This window comes from Gracilinanus agilis, chromosome 3 (genome assembly GCF_016433145.1).
Source record: "Gracilinanus agilis isolate LMUSP501 chromosome 3, AgileGrace, whole genome shotgun sequence".
Lineage (NCBI taxonomy): Eukaryota > Metazoa > Chordata > Mammalia > Didelphimorphia > Didelphidae > Gracilinanus > Gracilinanus agilis.
In genome coordinates, this window is record NC_058132.1 from 464,811,016 (window position 1) to 464,833,090 (window position 22,075).

General features: G+C 36.2%; 1 protein-coding gene across 1 annotated transcript in view; it reads right to left on the reverse strand.

Moving 5' to 3' along the window:
• Positions 1–22,075, reverse strand: part of TBL1X (transducin beta like 1 X-linked) — a 288,121-nt gene that overhangs the window by 56,668 nt on the left and 209,378 nt on the right. Inside the window, exons 6-7 of the mRNA XM_044669273.1 lie at positions 7,539–7,684; positions 295–559 (exon numbers count right to left, since the gene is read on the reverse strand). Of these exons, the coding sequence (XP_044525208.1) occupies positions 295–559; positions 7,539–7,684 (411 nt within the window). The remainder of the gene's footprint in view (positions 1–294; positions 560–7,538; positions 7,685–22,075) is intronic.

The following is a 22,075-nucleotide window of genomic DNA, read 5'->3' on the forward strand; positions in this document are numbered from 1 at the left end:
CTCCCTTCCTTCCTTCCTTCCTTCCTTCCTTCCTTCCTTCCTTCCTTCCTTCCTTCCTTCCTCCCTTCCTCCCTCCCTCCCTCCCTCCCTCCCTTCTTCCCATCCATCATCTGCAAGATCTCCATCCTAAAGATCCTTTCAGTACATGATACATTCAGGTTAAACTTGAATATGGAACGATTTTTTAAAAAACAGCTATGAAGAGGCATTTTTTCCCAACTCCCCCCCTTTCCTTGCCTCTGGAGAGAGAAAACCTCCAGCCGGGCCCCGAGAAGGCCTGGCTCGTGCACTTACTTATTGCATGTGCCCCATTCTCTTCCCCATTCACAGTGGCTTCTCCGTTCTTTGGTGGGTTTTGCTGGGAGACGGCTGCGGGGGTGGCTGCGGCAGCTGCGGCTGTGGCGGCAGCAGCGGCGGCGGCGGCAGCGGCTGCTGCATTGGCTTGCTGCTGAGCTAACTTTTCTCTGAACGCTTGCTGTCGGGTCTGTACGACATCAGGCATCACGGCATCTATTAGCGACAGGGACTCTATGGGGCGGCCATCAAAGACTGTACCATCCTGGGGAAGAAAAGGGCGTCGTCGTTACAGGCTCTTTCCTAGACAGAGACGGGCCAGGGTGGGGGCATCTGCTCTGAGTCTCAGGCCTGAGTGCTGGGGAGTCGAAAAGGCCTCCAGAGGCCTTCTCACCCTTCCATTTTAGAGACAAGAAGAGGGAGAATAATAATAATAATAATAATAATAATAATAATAATAATAATAATAATAAAATAAAAATAAATGTTGTAGTCCTATTGCTTATATGTATATGCCATACTAAACACAAACTTGTTACATTCTAGACACTATTATGATCTTTTTTTTTTAGTTGGGTAAACTGAGGCAGCCAAAGGATAACTGTCTGGTCCAGGGGCACACAATAACTCTCCGAGGCTGAATTTGGATTCAGGACTTCCCAACTCCAGGTCCAGCCATCTAGTCTCTATTTCACTTTGTCCATCCAAGGAAAAGAAGGCTTAAGTTCTATCCTCAACAGAAATAAGGAGGCTCAGGAAGAGGGGGAGGGAAAAAAAAGGCTTCTCTTTCAGACATGATGCATCTGAGATGTCCCGTGAACTTCCGGTCTGAAATCTTTAGTAGAGAACTGTTGATGGAGGATTGGAGATGAGTAGAAAAACTAGGGTTGGATATAGTTCAGGGAATTTGTGTAGATACAACGATGAAGAAAATCATAGAAGATGATGAGGTTATCAAGGGAGAGACTGTGGGGTGGGATCATGACCGAGGATAGAGTTTTGGGGCAAACCCACAGATCCAGGTGTGATGGAGTCCATAATTTAGCCAAAAAAAAGAAGAGGCCGATCCAAAAAGAGGAGGGCCAGGAGAAAGCAAGGCCATGAAAACAGAGAGAGGGAGAGATGTGTAATCAGAGAAGATGCCTTATGATTGCAAAACTAGCAGAGTTAGGTCAAGAAACACAAGGCCTAAAAAAAAAGGCACTGGATGGGGCAATGAAGAGATTTTTTTTAAATTAAATTTTATTTTTTTAATGGGAAAAACAGATCTTTTCATTTTACCATTCATTCTCCACTGGGGAAAAAAAATCAAAAGCAAAAAGCATACTTTTGTAACGGATTCACAGTCGATCAAAACAAATTTCCAAATGAAGAGATTTTTGGTGATGATGGCAAGAAAGTTTGGCGATTACATGACTAGAACCTAGGTCTCTCTCTCTGTGTACTCTGCCCATTTTATTTTTTACACAGGAGGCCTTCCACATAGAAGGTATTTAGTAAATGTTTGGTAAATGGACACATGAGCACCCTGACGTATATACTAAGAAAATTTAGAAAATAGTATACTTCTTTTTTTAAAAAAGGCAAATAGGGTTAAGTGATTTGCCCAGGGTCATAAAGCTAGGAAGTGGCTAAGGCCAGATTTGAGCTCATGAAGATGCTCTTATCCAACTAGTCCACATTTTGTACTGAAATGGATATTGTTTTTGGAGTTTAAGCTATGGCAATCCTAGGAAATCTCTGTGAATAACCAGCTTTTACATGTGGTAAAATTAGCTCTTTTAAGATTTCTAGTCCATGTCAGTGGTGCCTTCAAGAATTCACTTTCTCTGCGTGAATACAGACCTGACTTCTATGGAATCTGTTCATTTATTATATTAAAATAAATTATTTACTAACCTTGGATTAAGATCGTATTTGAGGTGAATGTGAAACCCATTCTTGGGTTTAGACCTTGACTAAATATTGATTCCATTAAGCGAACAATTATAGAAATATTTAAATGTTCTCTTTGGATGAGCGCCTCTCTGTTGGGCTCCTTGCTTGCATCTATAGCAATTTAAGTTCCTGATTTTGAGAGCTCTGCACTGTTCTCCACACAGAGCAGAAAATTCCTTTTAGTCTAAGCACATTTGCACACTGTCACCATATGAAATCTGAACCTGCAGAGCTGGCCCTGACTTGATGTATAAATGCATTAGAAAGTACATTCTGCACATGTTTTCATTGTGACATTTTCAGCAAGGAACTGACTACTAGCAGAAAAACATAAGTTTCTTCTGAATTTAAGCAATAACAAAGGAAAAAAATGTACATACTTGACTCTGGCAATAATTATATTAAAAGCAATAATTGCCTAACTTAATTATTAAAACCTCTCATTTAAACATTTTAAAACTTTTTTTCCTCTAATTTCTAAAGACATTAATGGTAAGTGAGGAGTTATTTCATTTTGCCTCTCTTATATGGTCACTGCCTAGATGACCTAGGGCAAGTTTAAAACTCTTTGGGTTATAGCTTTCTCAATTAGATATAATAAGGAGGTTTGATCAGAAAAAGCAGGGCAGAATGGGAAGAAAATGAGCTTTGAAGTCAGAGGACAAGGATCGAATTCCACTCTGATGCTTGCTTTACGTGTGACTTCAGGCAAGTCACTGAGTTTTGATTTCTACATAGATACAAAAGGAGAGGGGAGTTAGACTACATAGCCTAAGGACTATTTATTTTTTAAAGGTTTAGTAACTTGGAATCAGAAAGATTTATCTTCAAGAGCTCAAATCCACCCTCAGACACTTACTGATTGTATCACTCTTGGTAAGTCACTTAACCCTGTTTGCCTCAGTTTCCTCCTCTGTAAAATGAGCTGGAGAAGGAAATGGTAATTTACTCTAGTATCTTTGTCAAGAAAACCCCAAATGGGGTCATGAAGTATTAGATGGTGAAAATGAATAGGGAAGTCATGTAATCCTGTTTGCCTCAGTTTCCTAATTAAACAAGCTGGAGGAGGAAATGGTAAATTACACCATTATCTGTGCCATGAAAACCCCAAATGTGGTCATGAAGTGTTGAAAATGGGTAGAATGACTAGGGAAGTCATTTAACTGTTTACCTCAGTTTCCTCCTCTGCAAAATGAGCTGGAGAAAGAAATGGCAAACCACTCCAGTATCTATGCCAAGAAAACCTTAAATGGGGTTACAAAGAGTTGAACATGAATGAAATGAATGAACAACAATAAATCTGTCCCTGGACGAACTCTCAGGTCCCAGCCAGTTCTAAATCCTATAACTATTGTGGAGGAGCTAAAAGAGTGATTCTAGGCAGAGTAGGAAGGGCTTCCTGAGATTGGGAAAGAATAGAAACATACTGACCAAGCACTTAAAGGTCCAATAAGAACTGAGGAAAATGAAGCCCTGAGAAGTACTCTTGGATAATGAAAGACAAAAAGAGGGGAAAATCATTAGGAGAGATTCATAGCCTATTTTAGAACAAGTAGCATTAAGAGAAAAGGAGAGAAATGGGCAAAAGACTTTCCATGATTTTTTTTCTTTTTTCCTTTCCTTTTTTATTTATTCAATTAATTAATTTAGAATATTTTCCCAAGGTTATGTGATTCATGTTCTTTCCCTGCACTCCTCCCTCCCTGCTCCTGGAGCCGACGAGCATTTCCACTGGGTTTTACATGTATTATTGTCATGATTTTTTCTTTTTAAAGGAGATTTTGGGGAGAGGAAAGATCTGAGAAAAACAAATAGTTGTGGAAAGGACAGAAGAAAGAGGTGATTGAAAAGAAGAGTAGGAGAACATATGGCATAAGAGATAGGATCAGAATGCCAAGAATGCCCAGTCTGCCAATGCACCTAAAACAAAAACAATAAAACCCACTATAATTGATGTTGCATTAAAATACCTAAAAGAAGCATACAATGAGGAAACAGGAAAGATGGGGTAGCTATTTTTAGACAAATCGTCCTGCCTGTGAGACTGGAGGAAAATGAAGGACAAGGAGATTTGTAACAAGATTATTTAGCAGGTTTGGGAGAGCCGTTAAAAAAAAAAAGTATATTTTTGAATGCATTCACTTGTTATTCTCCCTTAGAGAATTCCGTCTCCTTTTCCTGGCTTCTATAATGCCTTCCTGCCTTCCCTTCAGATACTTCTTCCATAGACCAATGGTTCCCAAATGTTCTGAGTATAAGAATCCTTTTTTTGCTAAATAACTTAATAGACACCAACCCAATACTACCAATAATAGTTGGGGAATCTTTGGTATCTATTAGTTAAGAAAATAATACAAATTATTGCTTGACTTCTCAATGGGTAGAGAAGGAACTGGAGAGAATCTGGAACTCAAAAATGATTGTTAAAAGATTAAAAAAATTAAAATAATGAAATACACAAAGATTTTAGAATTCCAGCACAGGGAACTCCCCACTCAAATCCAGGTGCAGACTTCAAGTCTCTGACTTAAGAAGAAAGTTCTAAACGGTTGTCCAAATCACATAGAAAGAAGTGAAGTGATTTACCCTAGGTCATTCAAACTAGGATCAGGTATTAAATTAGTTTCTTAAGTAATGGATACCAATGATTCCCCAACTATTATTGGTCGTATCAGGTTGGTGTCTTTTAAATTATTTAACATAAATATGACAACCCTTGTGAACACCGTCATACTTCATGAGAAAAGAGTAAATGAGTGATTGGTTCTACTAAGTTGTGCAAACTGGATTAAGGTGAAAGTGATGAAATTTTTTGAAGTCTTCAACGAAGTTGATTCTTAATGGTGGGATAAAGATCCCTGGGGGTGAGGAAGAGATGCAGAATTATTGTTATTATTATTATTATTATTATTATTATTATTGGAGAACTTGATCTCAAATTCTAGCTCTGGCATTAACTTTCTTTTTTTTATATTTTTATTTTGAATATTTTCCCATAGTTACATGTTTCATGTTCTTTCCCTCTCCCCAGATCCCTCTAACCCTCCTTAGCCAACACACAATTCCGCTGGATTTTACATGTATCATTGATTAAGACCTAACTCCATATTATTGATAGTTGGACTAGAGTTATTGTTTAGTGTCTTCATCCCCAATAATAAAGGATGCAGAATTAATGGATGGGGTCTTCTAACCCCCAAGTCCACCAAATGTAATCATTTTGTTCTTTACTGACTTCTAACAAAATAAGCACACTAAATAAGGAAACATAACCCTGGTATACTGAATATATGATATTGGTATTTTTACCCTGTAAATTATATGTAGATTTTGTTATGATGAATATAATACAAATTCATCTAAAAATAATACTGAATACATGGTGGATATTCATATGCTGCTACAAAGGGCAGTGTTGGGCTTAGAGACAAAAAGATCTGGGTTCCAATCTTGCCTCTGATACTAGTTGTAAATCACTTAATTTCTTAAGTAAATCACTTAACTTCTCTCTTTGCAACTCAGACAACTCTGTAAGACTTTTTTATTAAGTCACAGCCTTGAAGTCTGCACCTGGATTTGAGGAGGGAGTCTCCAGAGCTGAAATGACAAAATCTTTTCTGTCATTATTTTTTTTCTCTCTCTTAGCTTTCATTAGCTTGCCTTCTCTCCAGTTCCTCCTCTACCCACTGAGAAGTCAAGCAATAATCTGTATTATTTTCTTAACCATTGGATACCAATGATTCTCCAATTATTATTGGTTGTATCAGGTTGGTGACTATTAAATTATTTAAGATAATAAGGGATTCTTATACTCAAAACCTTTGGGAACCATTGGTCTATGGAGCAGGTGTCTGAAGGTAAGGCAGGAGGGCATTATAGGAATTAGGAAAAATAGACAGAATGCTGTAATATAACAATGAGTGTAACAGGTGAAAATATTCAAGGATATAGCTAAGAACCACAGTGCTGGTAAAACTCTCAAAGGCCATGAAGAATCTGTTCAAATGAGAAATACATCTAAGAAAACTAACATGAAGGCAAGACTAGAAAGAAAAATGAGTAAAAGTGAAGCGATAAAGGAAACTGTTTTCAAGAAGGGTCTGTTGAAGCTAAAATAGCTAATGAGAGAATTGTCCTTTCATTTAATATTTTTAATCATGGAGAAAAAAAGGGGGGGGCAGAGACAAATAAATTATTTCAGGTTTTTGATTAAAATTATGCTCAAGTTTTCTACTATCAATTCCAATCTCGTAAGAAACAACAAAATAATGCTGGAAAATTATCATTAACACCAAGATTATGATGTCTTCATTTTTGTTGTGTTGAGTTGTTTATTTATGTCCAACTCTTTATGACCCCATTTTGCACTGCTATTACAGTGGATTGCCATTTCCTTCTCTAGCTCATTTTACAGAGGAGCAACCGAGGCCAACAGTTTTAAGTGACATGTCCAGGATGACAGCATCAGTAAGTATCTGGTGTATGAGGCTGGATTTGAACTCATAAAGAGGACTCTTCCTGCTTCCAGTCCTAGGGCTCTATCCATTATGCCACTTAGCTGCTGCCCCTAACATCCTATCTGTCTTTGCTGGGTGGCCATTTTTTTACCTACCTGCTTGCAGAATTAAAAAAAGAAGAGACAAGATATCTTGTGAAGTCTACTCAATAAATGAACATAAAGTCGAAGTATTCAGTGGATGAAAAGCTGTTATGTATTTTTTTATGATTTGAAAACGTGTTTATATACTAAACACGATTCCCTATATTCTCTCTCTCTCTGTATTTTTGTGTCTGTCTCTCTCTATCTGTCTATATGTCTCTCTCTCCCCCTCTATCTTTGTCTTTGTGTCTGTCTGTATGTCTCTCTCTCTCCCTCCTATCTATTTTTGTGACTGCTTGTCTGTCTGTCTATCTTTCTTTGTCTGTCTGTCTCTGTCTTTGTGTTTGTCTCTCTGCCCTCATCTTTCTGTCTGTCTCTGTCTCTTTGTATCTATCTTTGTGTCTGTCTCTCTCTACACACACACACACACACACTCCAGGTGTGTGAAGAGTACAAAAAACTTGCTATTTTTATTTCTAGCAGTCCCAAATTTATTAAGGAATTAAAAGCAAAGGTGAAATACTTAAAATATCTGTCCGATACCTTTCTGCAAATTAGGATTTAATGAATACTTGTTTTCAAAGATATTTGGAGTTTTCCAACATCCCCTCCCCCGCAATATGTGCCTGCTCTGGCTGGTTTCTGCCTCTGCGCACCTGTCACTGCCCCAGTGTGCATGTCTGCGCGTGGCCATAAAGGGACTTACTTCATTGATGCTGATCTCAGCTTCCACATACTGCAGGCCTTTCTGGAGAATGGAGATAAGGGCAGCAGGTGGCACTAGTGTTCCATTGATGTTGGACTGACTGATGTGACTTTCGATACCAAATGTAAAGGCCGAATGGGAAAAACCTAAAAGCAGGAAAACAAACCATGAAATGAAACCCAAGTTTATTGACAGTTGCATATCCGTTTTTATTTCTAAGCGTGATTATTGTTTAAAACTTTAACATGTAGAAATTAACTCGGCACCCAACATTATTGTCTTTGGGTCACGTAGGTTAAGAAATAGCTGGTAGGGAAGAGGCCAGGGGAGAATAGGGAAGACTGGAACTTTTTCTTTTTTTGGTAGATGAAAACTGGGCTGTCAGAAGGAAAACATATTTAGGAATAAAACCATCAGTTTCAAAAAAAAAAAAACCCTAGAGTAATTAAAGAAAAAAAAAGAATAGGTAATTTGTTCTGGCTGAATCTTACACTGATAAACATTTGACTCAAATCTCTTTTCCCCTTAGGTTAGTATCAATTTTTCCAGAAGCTCAACGTTGCAATCTTCTTTCTTTGCACAGGTTGTATATGGCCCTGGAGTAGCTGTAGCTCACACAAGGGAGACGTTCTTTAACAGAAGATAAGGAAAGGAAAATCCTCTGCTCAGAGCTACAACTGGACATGGAGAGGAAATTAATTTTACAATGAAAAACTGGGAAAAGGTGATACTCTTGCCTGGATCTCATTTCTGAAAAGAAATAGTTTTGTCAATAGAAATAAATAAGGAATTCTGCCTAATTGCTGATATTAGCTGCTTATTAAATGCAGGATTTTCTCCACGATCTTTTTCTGTATTGCTTTTATTGTCACTTTCTTACAAATTTGATAAAACTTTTGCAACTTAAAAGTATATTCTAAGAGGGGAGGGAGAGAATATGAATCATGTAACCATGGAAACTATATTAAAAACAAAACAAACAAACAAACAAATAAATATAAAAAATACATATTTTAAGTGTTATAGGATCAGCTAGATGGCTCAGTGGATAGAGTATAAGGCCTGGAGTTGGGTGCAATGAGTCATATTTGGCTTCAGAAACACTTCTTAGCTGTCAAGTCACTTAATTCTGGTTGCCTAGCCTTTGCCCATCTGTTACTAAGATAGAAAGTAAGATATAAAAATATTTATATTCTAATTCTATATACTCTATATAAATAGATATAATTCTAATTAAGTTTCCTTTGAAAGAGCTTAGATGTAAATATTAGGGGAAACAAGGTAGAAATGTAATGGTACTTAAAGAAAAGAAAGCTTGGGTTGAAAAGTGTATGTATTAAAAAATGAGTGGGGAAAAATAGTATATATTTGCTAACATTTATATAGTACTTATGTGCCAGGTACTATTAACTCACTTAATTCTCATAGAAAATGCTATTATTATACCCATTTTACAGATGAGGAGCCTGAGACAAAGGGCAGTTAAATGACTTGTCTAGTTTCACATACTCAGTAAGGGTTTGAGGTTGGATTTGAACTCAGATCTTCCTGATTCTAGGCATGACATGCCATCTCCTATGCCACCTAGCTCCCCCCCCCCTCATCATGGTCAGAGCTGGAATGTTGGTTGGTAGACTAGCTTGGCTATGTCTGGAAATATCCTTTGCCCTTTCTCTCCTCTGCCCCTAAATCTCCATTCAAGTGTCAACAATGTTCTAAATCCCACTATTGGAGAAATTCTTTGGCTTCTTGAGACATTTCTATTTTTAAAATGTAAACAGCCTTCCAAAGGATAACAAATTATTATTGGTTAAAATGTAAACTGGTTTCCTTTAGGTCATTTCCCTCCGACAGAAGGACTCACAGCATTAAATTCACGGATGCCCAAATGCTGGAGGAAAAGAAAGAATCCCATAAGTCTAGAAGACAGTTCATACAACTTTCCTTAGGGCAAGCTAGCTACATAATCTTAATGAACTTTTATTTGACATATAAATCCTCGGTGGAGGGGTTAAATGCTCTCAGTGAGGAATTATTTTCTCAATGAATTAATGTTGAAAATGAATAGCAATCCATTCCATCTAAAGTAAGTGACAAGGATGGACGTGCTTTAAAAAATATTCTAAATAGATTCACCCCATTACCATAAAGCAAATTTACAATCTATTAATTAGGGTAGGGAAAATTGGTAGGATTCTCTGGGTTTAAAATCTCTCTCTGTTGTTTTTTTCCCCCCTCTCTTCCCAACAGCTCCTCCTCCCAATATGACATCATATCTGGTCGATTTCCTTCCCTCACTCCATCAACTTTTGATTCTTCTGTAGGCTCACTGGCGAGTCATCCTAGTCCAGAGATTTATCGCCTACTGCCTGAATTGATGACATAAACCCCTCTCCTAAGGCTACTCCGATTCCAAGATTCCAACCTCTTCCACCTCCAATCTAAGCAAGGCACTGCCATCAAGAAGCCTTGAGAGCACAGGCTGTTCTGGGGGCACCCCCACTCCTTTTATTATCCCTTTTTGTTTACCCATTTCAGTGGGTTCCAACTCCTCATGACCTCACTTGGGGTGTTCTTGACAGAGATATTAGACTGGTTTGCCATTTTCTTCTCCGAAACAGATTAGAAAACTAAGCCAAACAGGGTGAAATGACTATTTTAGGGTCACACAGCTATTCAATATCTCAGATGAATCTTAACTGACTCCCGGTCACTGCCTGGCACTTAGTAGATGATGACTGACTACTTGGGATATTAAAGTATAAATTTCAGAGCCCCAGTTTTTTCATTTTTGTAAAATGGGACTTTTAGATTGAATTTAGATCACTACTCAATTTTATTGGGTTTAGGGGACAATTTCCAAAAAGCGATTAAAAAGAAAAATACATGATTTTAGAAGTCCTGAGCTGCAATAAACTAAAAGATGATAGGATGGAAATACTATGTTTCATTTCTGCCTTTTGCTACATCTTCTAATGCTCTTGTTTTTCTTTTATGCCATTTAAAAAAATTCTTAAGACAAAGTATCAGTTCTAAGGCAGAAGAGCAGCAAGGACTAGGCAACTGGGGTTAAGTGATCTGCCTAGGGTCATATAGCTAGGAAGTGTCTGAGGCCAAATATGAAAACAGGACATCCTGACTCCAGACCTGGCTCTCTATCTCCTGAGCCACCTCGCTTCCCCTCTTATAGCTTTTCTTGGTTATTTGTCTCTCTCCTTCTCTCCCCCATTCTCCTCCCCCCATTGTTTTACCTTTACTTTACCATAATACAGAACTAAAGCTTTCTTGATATTTGCTGCTATATAAGTTAAATGCTTCCAATTTTTATAATAAAATAATAAAAGTATTATAATTTTTATAGTAAAGTCTTTGGGGAAAAATAAATGACTTCAAAATTTTGTTTCTCAAAAACCCTTACAAAGTAATTAAAAAAATTTAAAAACCTTGCAAGACCCTCAAAAATTAATTTTTTTTCAGTAGATAGATGGCTTGTCTTTAAAAAAGAAATCATGACATACATGATGACTCCAAGGTCCCTTCAGCCCTTAATTTTTCTGTTCCATCACCCATTCTCTCTTTCTTTCCTCCTATCTTTTATTAAATTCCGGTTACCTGGAATGTTGCTCACATCCCCTATACATTTCTGGACATTATTTCATTTTTCTTTCATGCATCTCTAATCCCAACCTCTGTACAATCTCCTTTTCACCCTCCCTGATGCTTTTACTTATGCATCACACATTTTTAATTCCTTGCAATTTGTTTCCCATCACTATCACTCTCCTTAAAGTACCCCCTAATGGTCACCCAATACTCTACTAATTGCCAAGTACAATTGATGTTTTAAAGTCCTTGGCTATCTTCCCTGAAAAAATATCTGATGATGGTAACGAAGTCCTTCCTTCTGAATATCCTCTATTCACTTGAGATCATGGACTCCAACTTCTCTGTCCTTAGCCTTTCCCCCTAACTCAAGGAAGGGATTGTCCAAGTTTTTGAATTTGGCACGTTGTCTCTTCTCTTTCTAAAGTTCTACCTTGAGTCATTTCATTCCTTCCTATGGCTTCACCTGTTTTTTTTTTTTTGTTTGTTTGTTTGTTTGTTTGTTTTTTTATAAGTAGACGACTTCTAAATCTATCTCCAGCCCTGGCCTTCTTCTGGGTTCAGATTTGCATCTTTAGCTGCTATCGTTGCATCTCACCTCAATGTCCTCAAAGAACCTTAAACTTAACAGGTCTAAAATTAAGCTTGTCTCTTCGCAAGCCTATTTCTTCTGGCTTCATTATTTCTATCTGTTGCATCATCACTCATCTGGCATCCATGTCTGAAACCATGGTGTTGTTTTTAACTCTTTCCTCTCTTCTACCATTTCCTTTCCAATCAGCTACTAAGTCTTATTGACCATAATCTGATAGCTCTCATACATCTGTTCCCTATTATTTATTCTCAATATAAACTAACCTCAGTATTGGACATGCATTATCACCTACAAGGGTTTTTGCGGTCATTTTTCTAATAGCTTTTCCCTAATAATCAGTGGATCTTAAATCCAAAAAGCAATTCCAGAGTAATTTAGTCCAATATGAATAAAAGTCCCTTTCATGATATGAGAAAAGTGTTCATATAATTTTAGTGATATTTCTCCAAGCTGTCCTTCGTTTTGTGGTTAGATTAATCTTTATGCTCAGAACTGGCCATGGTGATCTTTTAATTAAAAAAAATTTTTTTAGCAGATCTCTACCAAATAAAATTCAATGAAAGATCATCTCCTTCAGTGCCTTTATTTTGTAAATGAGGAAACTGAGACTTAAAAGTTAAATGATTTCCTTGCTTCCTACACTAATTTCTCTAGGTCTCAGTTTCTTGATCTGTAAAAATAAGTCTAAGATATGATAACTGGAAAATTCTCTTTAAGTCTCACTATTAGTTAGTTGGCAGAGTCAGGATTTGAATTCATGCCTTGTTACTTCAAAATCTAAAGCCTTCTTGGTTGCTTCCTGCTTGATTCTGTGTCAAGGACAGAACTAAAAACCCGCATTTTCATTTCCTTCCCAATGATACTTCCATTCCATGTATTGCTTGCTGCTTATCTGGACTAAATAAGATTCACTAGTCTTTTTTTTTTTGTCATGCAATACAAATTTCTATATTCTTCATGCCATGAAAGAAGACACATATCACACATACTAGAAAAAAACTCATGAAGGAAATAAAGTGAAAAATGGTATTCTTCCATCTGCATTCAGACTCTGACAGGTCCTTCTATGGTTGAAGATAGCATTTTTCATCATGAGTCCCTTGGGGTTATCTTTGGAACCTTGCATTAGCCTTTACTTTTTAAGAAAACTTAAACATATTAATTACTTAGTCTGACTATAAAATTCAATGACCATGTATAAGCATGCCCAAAGAAGAAATAAAACCAGTTTGATTTTAGGTAAAAGAAATTTGCATCATATATCTATATCTATATCTATATCTCTCTCTCTATACACACATATATATTTATTTTAACATTTGTTTTTTCTTTAATATATTTTTAAAGTGTTTAGGATGATGTTATCTGACTTCAAGTCATAATTTATTATCACTTCAAATGTAATATTCAAACTTCCTTCTTGAACCCCTGAATTCAACAATCCTTTCAAATAACCTTTCTCCACACCGAGTGATTTAAAATTTTGCTTCAGAGGAAAAAATGAATTCCAATAGACATAACTTGCTGACATTATCTTCATTAAGCCTTACCCATATTACGCTATTAGTCTCTGCCTGTCCCCTCCTTTTAATAAGACTTAATTGAGTATCAATAGATATGACATTTTTCTAGAAAATGTTCTTATGCTCAAGTAGCTTATCACTTAGGAAAGAAGATAGATTCATGATACAATTCATAGACTCAGCTTTAGTTCGGACAGATAGAAGTCATGATTAAGAACATGTACAAGGATGTAATGGATTTAGAGAACAGCTTTCTACTAATTGTATGACCTGCATCAGTAACTACTATTAAATGAAGTTTGTGTTTCTGAGCCAACCGTTCAAATAAATGAGAATGAGATTAAAATTCATAAGAATTTGATGATTTTAATATCTCTATGCATTTTAACCTTAATATATATATTATCTTATATATACAATATATATATATAAATTTAGAAGTAACTACATAACCCAGTGGATAGCATTTCAGACTTGGAATGACCTGAGTCCTTCATACACTTATTAGCTATGTGACTTGGAGTAAACTATTTAACTTCTTGAGATTCATTTTCTTTATAGGAGGAATAATAACATCTACTGAACAAGATTTGTTGTAAAGTTCAAATGAAACAGTCGATATGAATTGCCTTGCAAACCTTAAAGTGTCATGTAAATACTTATTGTTATTAATCTTTTTTGCTTCCATATCCTTATATGAGATAAGGATAAATTAAATCATTCATACAAGGATTTTGGTAGAAGGAGGCAGTCAAGTTGAAACCTAGGTCACTTTGAATAGCAAAACCCATGACCAAAATCAATGGGACCCAATGGTCACAAATAAGAATGTCCAAAGAAATAAAACCAGTTTGGTTTTAGGTAGGTAAGAGGCATTTCTATCATCTAACTACATTTTTAAAATCTTTAGGCACTTTAACTTCTGGAGATTCAGTTTCCTTTGAATATATCATTCCTCTTGGGAGTGGAAAGAACCCAATTGGCAGCTTTCCCTAATTGCCCTATCTCTGAATCATTGAGCAAGTTGGTTTTTGTTTGTTTGTTTTTTGGCCAAGAAATCTAAAGAGTCCATTTTCTGATTCATTCATTCGCAAATATTAATGGAGCTCCTACTATGTTCAGAGATTGATTCAGGAAGCTATTCAATGAATAAAGAAGTAAATCTTTAAAATTAAGAAATATTATTAATTATAAATATTTATAAATATAGCTATTATTAATTTTTATTAAAAAATAAACTAAAAATAAGAATGAAAATGCTTCAAGGCAAGACTTGTATATGGAAAAGGTAAGAAACATTTCAAGATTGTATGCAGTAAGTATAAGTGAATACTATACACCACGATTATTATTTACATTCCTAAGTGGAATCATTGGACTGAGAAGTGAGGAAAATACTTCAAGGATCCAAAGGGAACATTTGAAAATGCAGAGAAGTGGAAGAACACTCAAAATAAAAGAAATACATCAGTTGAAGTGTGATATGTTTTAGGAGAACGTAAATAGACCAGTCTGGCTGAAATACAGGGTTTGTTTTGAAGAACAGAAGGAAATAGGTGAGAAAGGCAAGTCATGGCCAAATTGTAGAGGTCCTTTAATGTAATCTTTGAGTCAGAGGAATTTATTAACATAGCCTGCATCCCGAGCACTGTTCTAGACCTCAGGGAAGTCACCAGATCTAGAAAAGATAATGCATCCCTGCTCTTTTGAAGTTTACAGACTAAATATAGACGAAATGCTGCATAAGATCTCAGGGAAGAGGGTAGCCCTTTACAGGTAAAGGTGATCACGATAGATTGAATTGAGATGGCTGCATTTGAGTTGTTTTCAGAGAGGGGTAGGAATTCAGCAAGAAAGGAACAGGGAGAAACGATAATAAAAGGATAGAAAACAGCATGAGCAAAGACAGCAAGGTAAAACAAAAAAGAAAAAACAGAGGAGGTGAATGCAAGAGAATAAAAGTCAGAAGGAAACACAGACAAGCAGGCCATCTTTGAAAGTTACATGTTGAATTAATATTAATTAAAAGGAAAAACCAGCTGTATGTAACAGAACCACAGTTCCATGTACAACCTTCTCTTTCTGATCTGCTTTATATATATGAAAATGCTCGTTTTCTTGATGTTACATATCAGAATTAAAAAAAATTTTTTAAAGCACAACAGTGCTTGCATATCAATTTTATAATTTTCTAAACACTTTATTCATTCCATAGGATTTATAGTGGGAAGGGACATCAGGTGATTAAAACTCCATTCTTTTCATTATACCAAATATCTTTTCCACTATAATCTGATTGCCTCTTAAATCAAGTTAATTTTTTTCAGTTAGTGTATATTTTTCAATGCATACTATATTTGAAAATATTATGAAGGCATTGGTTGGTAAGAAGGGAGTCCAAAAAAGGCATACACATATGATCCTACAAATTAGGTGCAGGTTATATGCTTACCAGTTTGATGTTAGGAGATGCTAATTACTGTTGCTGAACAGCAATTATCTTTTTGCATTTGACCTTGAGAGAGAATCCCAAGTTAATAATCGTATTAATTTTACATCTTATGTGAGGGCAGTACTCCTCCGTCTCCCTGAGTGACCACACTTTTTCTGCCTGCTTATCAAAGTTGGCAATATTAGGCTTTTCCACTCAAAAGAGAAATCCCTAGGAGTGAATAGTAGATGTCACTGAAAGAGATGGAAATACTTACATCTGTCACAGGGAACGGGCAAGGAAGTTGTTAAAGGGAGAGGAGTAAAAGAGCTTCCAGATACTTTGATGAAATATCTGTGAGTACAATTGGCCAGAATGTCCCAGGTGTGTGTTTCTCTGTAAGCCTGAAGCATTTGCTGGAGTCAGCAGGAATTTTGTGAACTTAGGAAGACACATGACGAAGGGCATCGTTATCTGTAGAAAAGTGACCCTAATGCAAACTGATCACCAGCTCTAATGAACATTTTTTTAAAAATCAGGTATCTGTAGTTAATGAGGATGCTCACTGGTTACAAAATTTAGATGCCTGTGTGTAGCTATTGACCTAGAACTAGTCCTACAAATTGTGATGGAGAACAACCAAATGAGGTCAAAACACTTGCGAACAAGTGTGGAGTGTATAGAGGGAAGTGGGAAAGAGCCTTTCCTTAATGGAGAGAATGGTTATGATTATGAATCTAGAAACATACAAATTTGTTTTTAGAAAGTCCTTTAGAATTTTTAGCAGAAAAGACCTTTGCTTTTACAACTTAAAATAATATACACTGATTGTAAGGGAAACATTTTATAAATTAATTTAAGATTATCTTATAAATTAACTGCATTATCATTGCTAAATTCTAAGAACCTTGACAGTGTTGATCAAAAATGGACCAAATTAATTTTTGAAGGTGGTAGGGTTAAGGCAAAATATATGTCTTTAAAGATTCTCAGTATGTTCTCAATTCTTTCACTGAACTCTTACTAGTTCTTTTTAGTAATATTCATTATGATTTCTGTAATATCATTATCAACTAGTAAATTATTATTCTGAAATCTGAAAGTTTTTCTTGAAAACACAAGAAATATGCTTTGTTATCTTATTTTGAAATATTAAACTTTTCCAAATGCTTAGGTTTTACCTAAAGTTTGCATTAGAATTTAATAATATTTCATTGTAAAATAAAAGAAAATTTATTTATTAAAAAATGGAACAATTGCTTGCTTTGCTTTTCTTAAAATTCTAAAACTGCTTAAAAACTTCTTGTTTATTGCCTAGAACACTCTCCCTCCCTACTGACCTCACTGGCTTCTTTTAAGCTCTAACTAAAATCCCACTTTCTAAAGAAAGTTTTCCATCTTTTAATTACTTCCTATTTATCTTATTATATTATTACATATTATACATTCTATCCTATTATATAGTTTATTTCATATCTATTGCTTGCATGTTGTCTCCTCATTAGATTGTAAGCTCCTGGAGGACAGAGACTTTCTCTTATTCCCTGTGCTTAGTATAGTGTCTGACACATAGTAGATGGGTAATTTATGTTTCCTGATTGATTTATCATTTGTTTTGTGCAAAATTTGAATCACACAATTCTCTACTTTGATCAATTCATGCTGCCTTTGCCTTTTTAAAAAATCAGAACAATCGTTTAAAATCTTGTTTTCCTACAAATACTTTAGAAAGCAAACTTTAATTGTATTTTACCTTAAAAATAATACCTAGGTCAGACACCTAAAGCCTTAAGAGCAATGGGTGACCTTGAATAAGTCATTAATCACTTTTGCCTCAGTTTCCTTAGATGTAAAATGAGATGTAAAAAAAAATGTAGAATAGATGGCCTCTTAAAACTTTTTAGTTCTAAATCCTATAACTCTGTTACATAAAAATAATACTTCTTATTTAAATATTAATTTAAGGTATGAGTTAGAGAGTACATGTTTTTTATTATGAAAATACCACATATAAATTTGTATGTGATAAATTAATTGCCATGTGGTAATACGCTGCATAAATTCACATGAGAATAATACAAATCAAGGCCAAACCAGGAATAAAAGAGAACTGCATCTAAGACAAAATTAACCTTGATTCTCTTACAATGATTTTCAAAGTCATTCTTTTATTCTCATTTCTAAAGAGCCTGAATATACTAATTCTGAAGTTCATCTGAGTCCAAGATAATGAAATAGTTTCTTTTCTACAAACAGTAAAAATAATTTGTCACAGTGCCAAACTTTGGGATTAAAAACAAATGAAATAAAAAGTTGAATGTTTTTAAGCTTCTCCACAAACTGGTCATGATCTTTGAAATACTTTAAAAAATGTATGCCTTGTATATTGAAGCTACTTCTGAATATATTTTTTTAAATTTGTCTTTAGAAATCTTTATTTTGATTTTTCCCCTTCCCATTATGACAAATTGTCTTAGAAGGATGAAGATCGTAATGGTCAGAAAGGAATTAGATGAAATGACCTCTTGGGGTTCTTTTGTTTTTGTTTTTTCCCTTCCTTTATTTGGAAAAAAACTGTATATGTATATACATGTATATAGAAGAATAGAAAAAGAGGATTGTATACGAAACTGCAGATCTGTTATATACAACTTATTTTTCTTTATAAGGCTATAAATTTTCAAAGCTGTCCTGATTGTGTTTCTTTCTATACTTTCTTTTTTGTGCTCTTCTCTTCATTAAAAAAAAAAAAACAAAAAACAAAACTCATTATACGATGGATGGCAAACTTATGGAAAATATCATTCTAAAAGCTAGTGTTTATTTAACCTATCGGCGTAGCTAGTGTTTAGCCGATAGGTTAAATATCTTAGAGAATAATTTTAGATACAAGTATCTTCCTCATGAGAAGGCTCCTGAGACAGTATCTCTACCACTGGGAAACTGCTATCATGGTAGTCTGGAAACTGTCATACTCAAGAGATGGAGTGACTATAGGGATGTAGGACTCGGTATGCTATTTCTTGTTTTATCAGAGAGGAATTACTCTGGAAACTCAAATCTGGAGAAGTTCAATAAAATCATAGGATGATGGTTTTAGAACTATAAGTGACCTTAGAGGTCATCTAGTCCAGCCCTATCATTTTACAGATAAAGGAAGTAAAGCAAGCTCAGAAGGGTTAAGTAACTTGTCTAGGGTCATGCAGATGATAAGTATCTGAGGTGGGATTCAATCCAGACTCCCTGACTCCAAGCCAGGAGCTCTATCCCCTATTATGCCTATTATTTCTCTCTCTCCTGCTATAATTGGATGTCTTTCTTAGGGATTCCAGCCCTATCGACCAGAGGGAATAATCAATAGGGACCAATGTGGAAGGGTGATAGAGAAACCTGTGAACCACTTACTCGATTACTTATTTTTTTACTTTCTTTACAATTACTTTACTTACTTTTACTTAGTTTACAATTACGTGTTGGAAATGGGATGGAATACTTTAAGGAAGCAGATTAAAATTAGTAGGAATCAAGCATTCTCCTAGTCTTGCACAGTAAATTAATCTTTAGTGTCAAGATTCAAGACTTGCTTCTGACACTAGCTGGGGTTTTCCTGGCAGAGATACTGGAGTGATTTTGCCATTTCCTTCTCCAGCTCATTTTACGATGAGGAAATTGAGGCAAACTGAGTTGCCCAGGGTAACACAACTAATATCAGGCTGGATCTAAATTTGGGGTCTTTCTGACTCCAGACTCTACATCACTTAAGTGCCTTCAGATAACTGGCCACTGTTATTTTTATTTATTTGTTTTTACTTTTACTTTTACTTTTACTTTTTTTATTTTTATTTTTTATTTACTTTTCTTATTTTTCATTTTATTTGTTGTTTTATTTAAATATTTTTAAATTAAATTTAAAATTAAAAAAAATTTTTTTAAATAAAAATCAAATGATTTAAAAATCTATTCACACCAGTTCCAGGTTAAGATGGCGGCAGAGTAAGAAGCAGCTCTTAACCTCTCCTGACCGAAACACACAAAACTCCTCAAGGGGACATAAAAACAAGTCCAGACGAAGGGAGGAACCCCCACAACAGGGCACAGCGTGGAAGGTACGTGGAATCGAGGCATTTCCATGCTATAAAGGGGTGAAACAGCCCTCACGAAATCGCGGGCTGAGCAACCACCCCACCCCCACCCCCTCCACACACATCTATAGCTCCGAAGCCAGCTAAAAAGAAATAGAGCAAGTTTGGGGCACCCATCGAGTCATTGGCAGCTCCGGGGCCTGTTCCTGAGAGCAGCAAGACTTAGGACCCCATTAAGCCAAAAAACGCAGGCGAAATCTGAGCGCGGGAGCAGGACGCAGGGCGCAGAGCTCAGGCTGTGCAGAGCTCAGGCACTGCGGAGGCGTGGGTGGAGGCAGACACAGCCAGGAACTAAAGCCTAAGTGGGGAACCAGTGTGGACAGGTATACGACTGTGGAAGCAGCGCCCTGAGACTTGTAAAGAAACCTCCAGCAGAGGATCAAGCAAGGGAGCCCACCAGGGGGCTTGACCTTGGAAAAAACCAGAACTCAGACCTCAGGAGCCAATAGATCGCGGACAGACACTGAGCGTGAGGATAAATCTGAGAAGCTGCTGGGCTAATGATGGCTACTCAGTCTCAGGAAGTTCAGAAGAGAAAGAATAACAACAAGAAAAAGAAGTCTTTAACACTTTAACAGCTTTTACACAGAGAAAATCCAGACAACCAAGCAAACAGAGGAGGAGAACAAACAAGCATCCGGACCCTCCTCAAATAAGGAAAACTCCTCACTAGCTATGGAAGAGTTCAAAACTGAGATTTTGAGGAAAATGGAAGAGATCTGGCAAGAAAATAACTGTTTAAAAGGTAGAATCTTGCAATTGAACACCAGAGATGACCAGATTGAAAAGGAATACCAAAAGATTATGGCCGAAAACCAGAAGATTATGGCCGAAAACTGAAAGATTATAGCCGAAAATCAATCCCTAAAGGCTAGAATTGAGCAAGTAGAAGCTAATGATCTCTCAAGACAACAAGAACAAATAAAACAAAGTCAAAAGACTGAAAAAATAGAAGGAAACATGAAATATCTCAATGAGAGAGTGACAGACCAAGAAAACCGGTCTAGAAGAGACAATTTGAGAATAATTAGTTTTCCAGAAAAACCAGAAATTAATAGAAACCTGGACTCCGTACTAAAAGAAATTATTCAGCAAAATTGCCCTGAAGTCCTACAACAAGAGGGCAATATAGACATAGAAAGGATTCATAGAACACCCACTACATTCGATCCAGAGAAAAAAACGGGTAGAAATATTATTGCCAAATTCAAAAGCTTTCAAGCAAAAGAAAAAATCTTACAAGAAGCCAGAAAGAGACTATTCAAATATCAAGGAGCTCCAATCAGGATCACACAGGATCTGGCAGCCTCAATGCTAAAAGACCCTAAGGCTTGGAATACAATATTCAGAAAGGCAAGAGAGCTGGGCCTGCAACCACGGATCAACTACCCATCAAAATTGACTATATATTTCTAGGGGAAAGTATGGGCATTCAACAAAATTGAAGAATTCCAGGTATTTGCACAGAAAAGACCAGGGCTAAATGGAAAGTTTGATATCGAACCACAAAAACTGAGAGAAACCTGAAAAGGTAAATAAGATACAGAGGGGAAAGAAAGAAAGCTTATAATTTTTAAATTTGCCTTTTTAAGGGCCTCAGTGAGATCTAATTATATGTATTCCTATGTAGAGAAATGTTATGTATAATTCTCTGTAGTGAACTCTATTCACCATTATAATATTCACTATTATAGTAATCAGAAGAATAATTCACAGGGTGAGGGTGGAACACTAAATAATCTAAGATGGCGTGGGGGAGGGAAAAGATGGGGTAAATAACAGGGGACACCAAGAGAAACTTGAGTGAATAAGAAAATAGAATATTCTATTACACACGAAGAGGGCATGGGAGGGAGAAGGGACAAATACTATTATAAGAAGGAGAGGAAGAGAGCATAAAGAGGTAATAATCAAACCTTACTCTCAGTGTAATCAACCCGGAGAGGGAAGAGTATCTATACTATCCATTGGGAAATAAAACTCTTATCTAACACTTCTGAGAAAGTTAGAAGGGATAAACCAAGGGGAGCAGGGGAGTGGGGAGGACAAAAAAAAAGGGAGGGGAGAAGGGGGAGGGAATTCATAAGGCCTTTAAAAACAAAAAGAGAGGGGGGAATAAGGGAGGGGGTAGAAAGGGAAGTCAATCAAGGGAGGGGATAAGGGATAGGGTCTTAATAGCAAACCACTGGTTTTAAAGGAAATAGCTTAAGGAGAAGGGGTAGGAATGGGGGAGGATTTGAAAA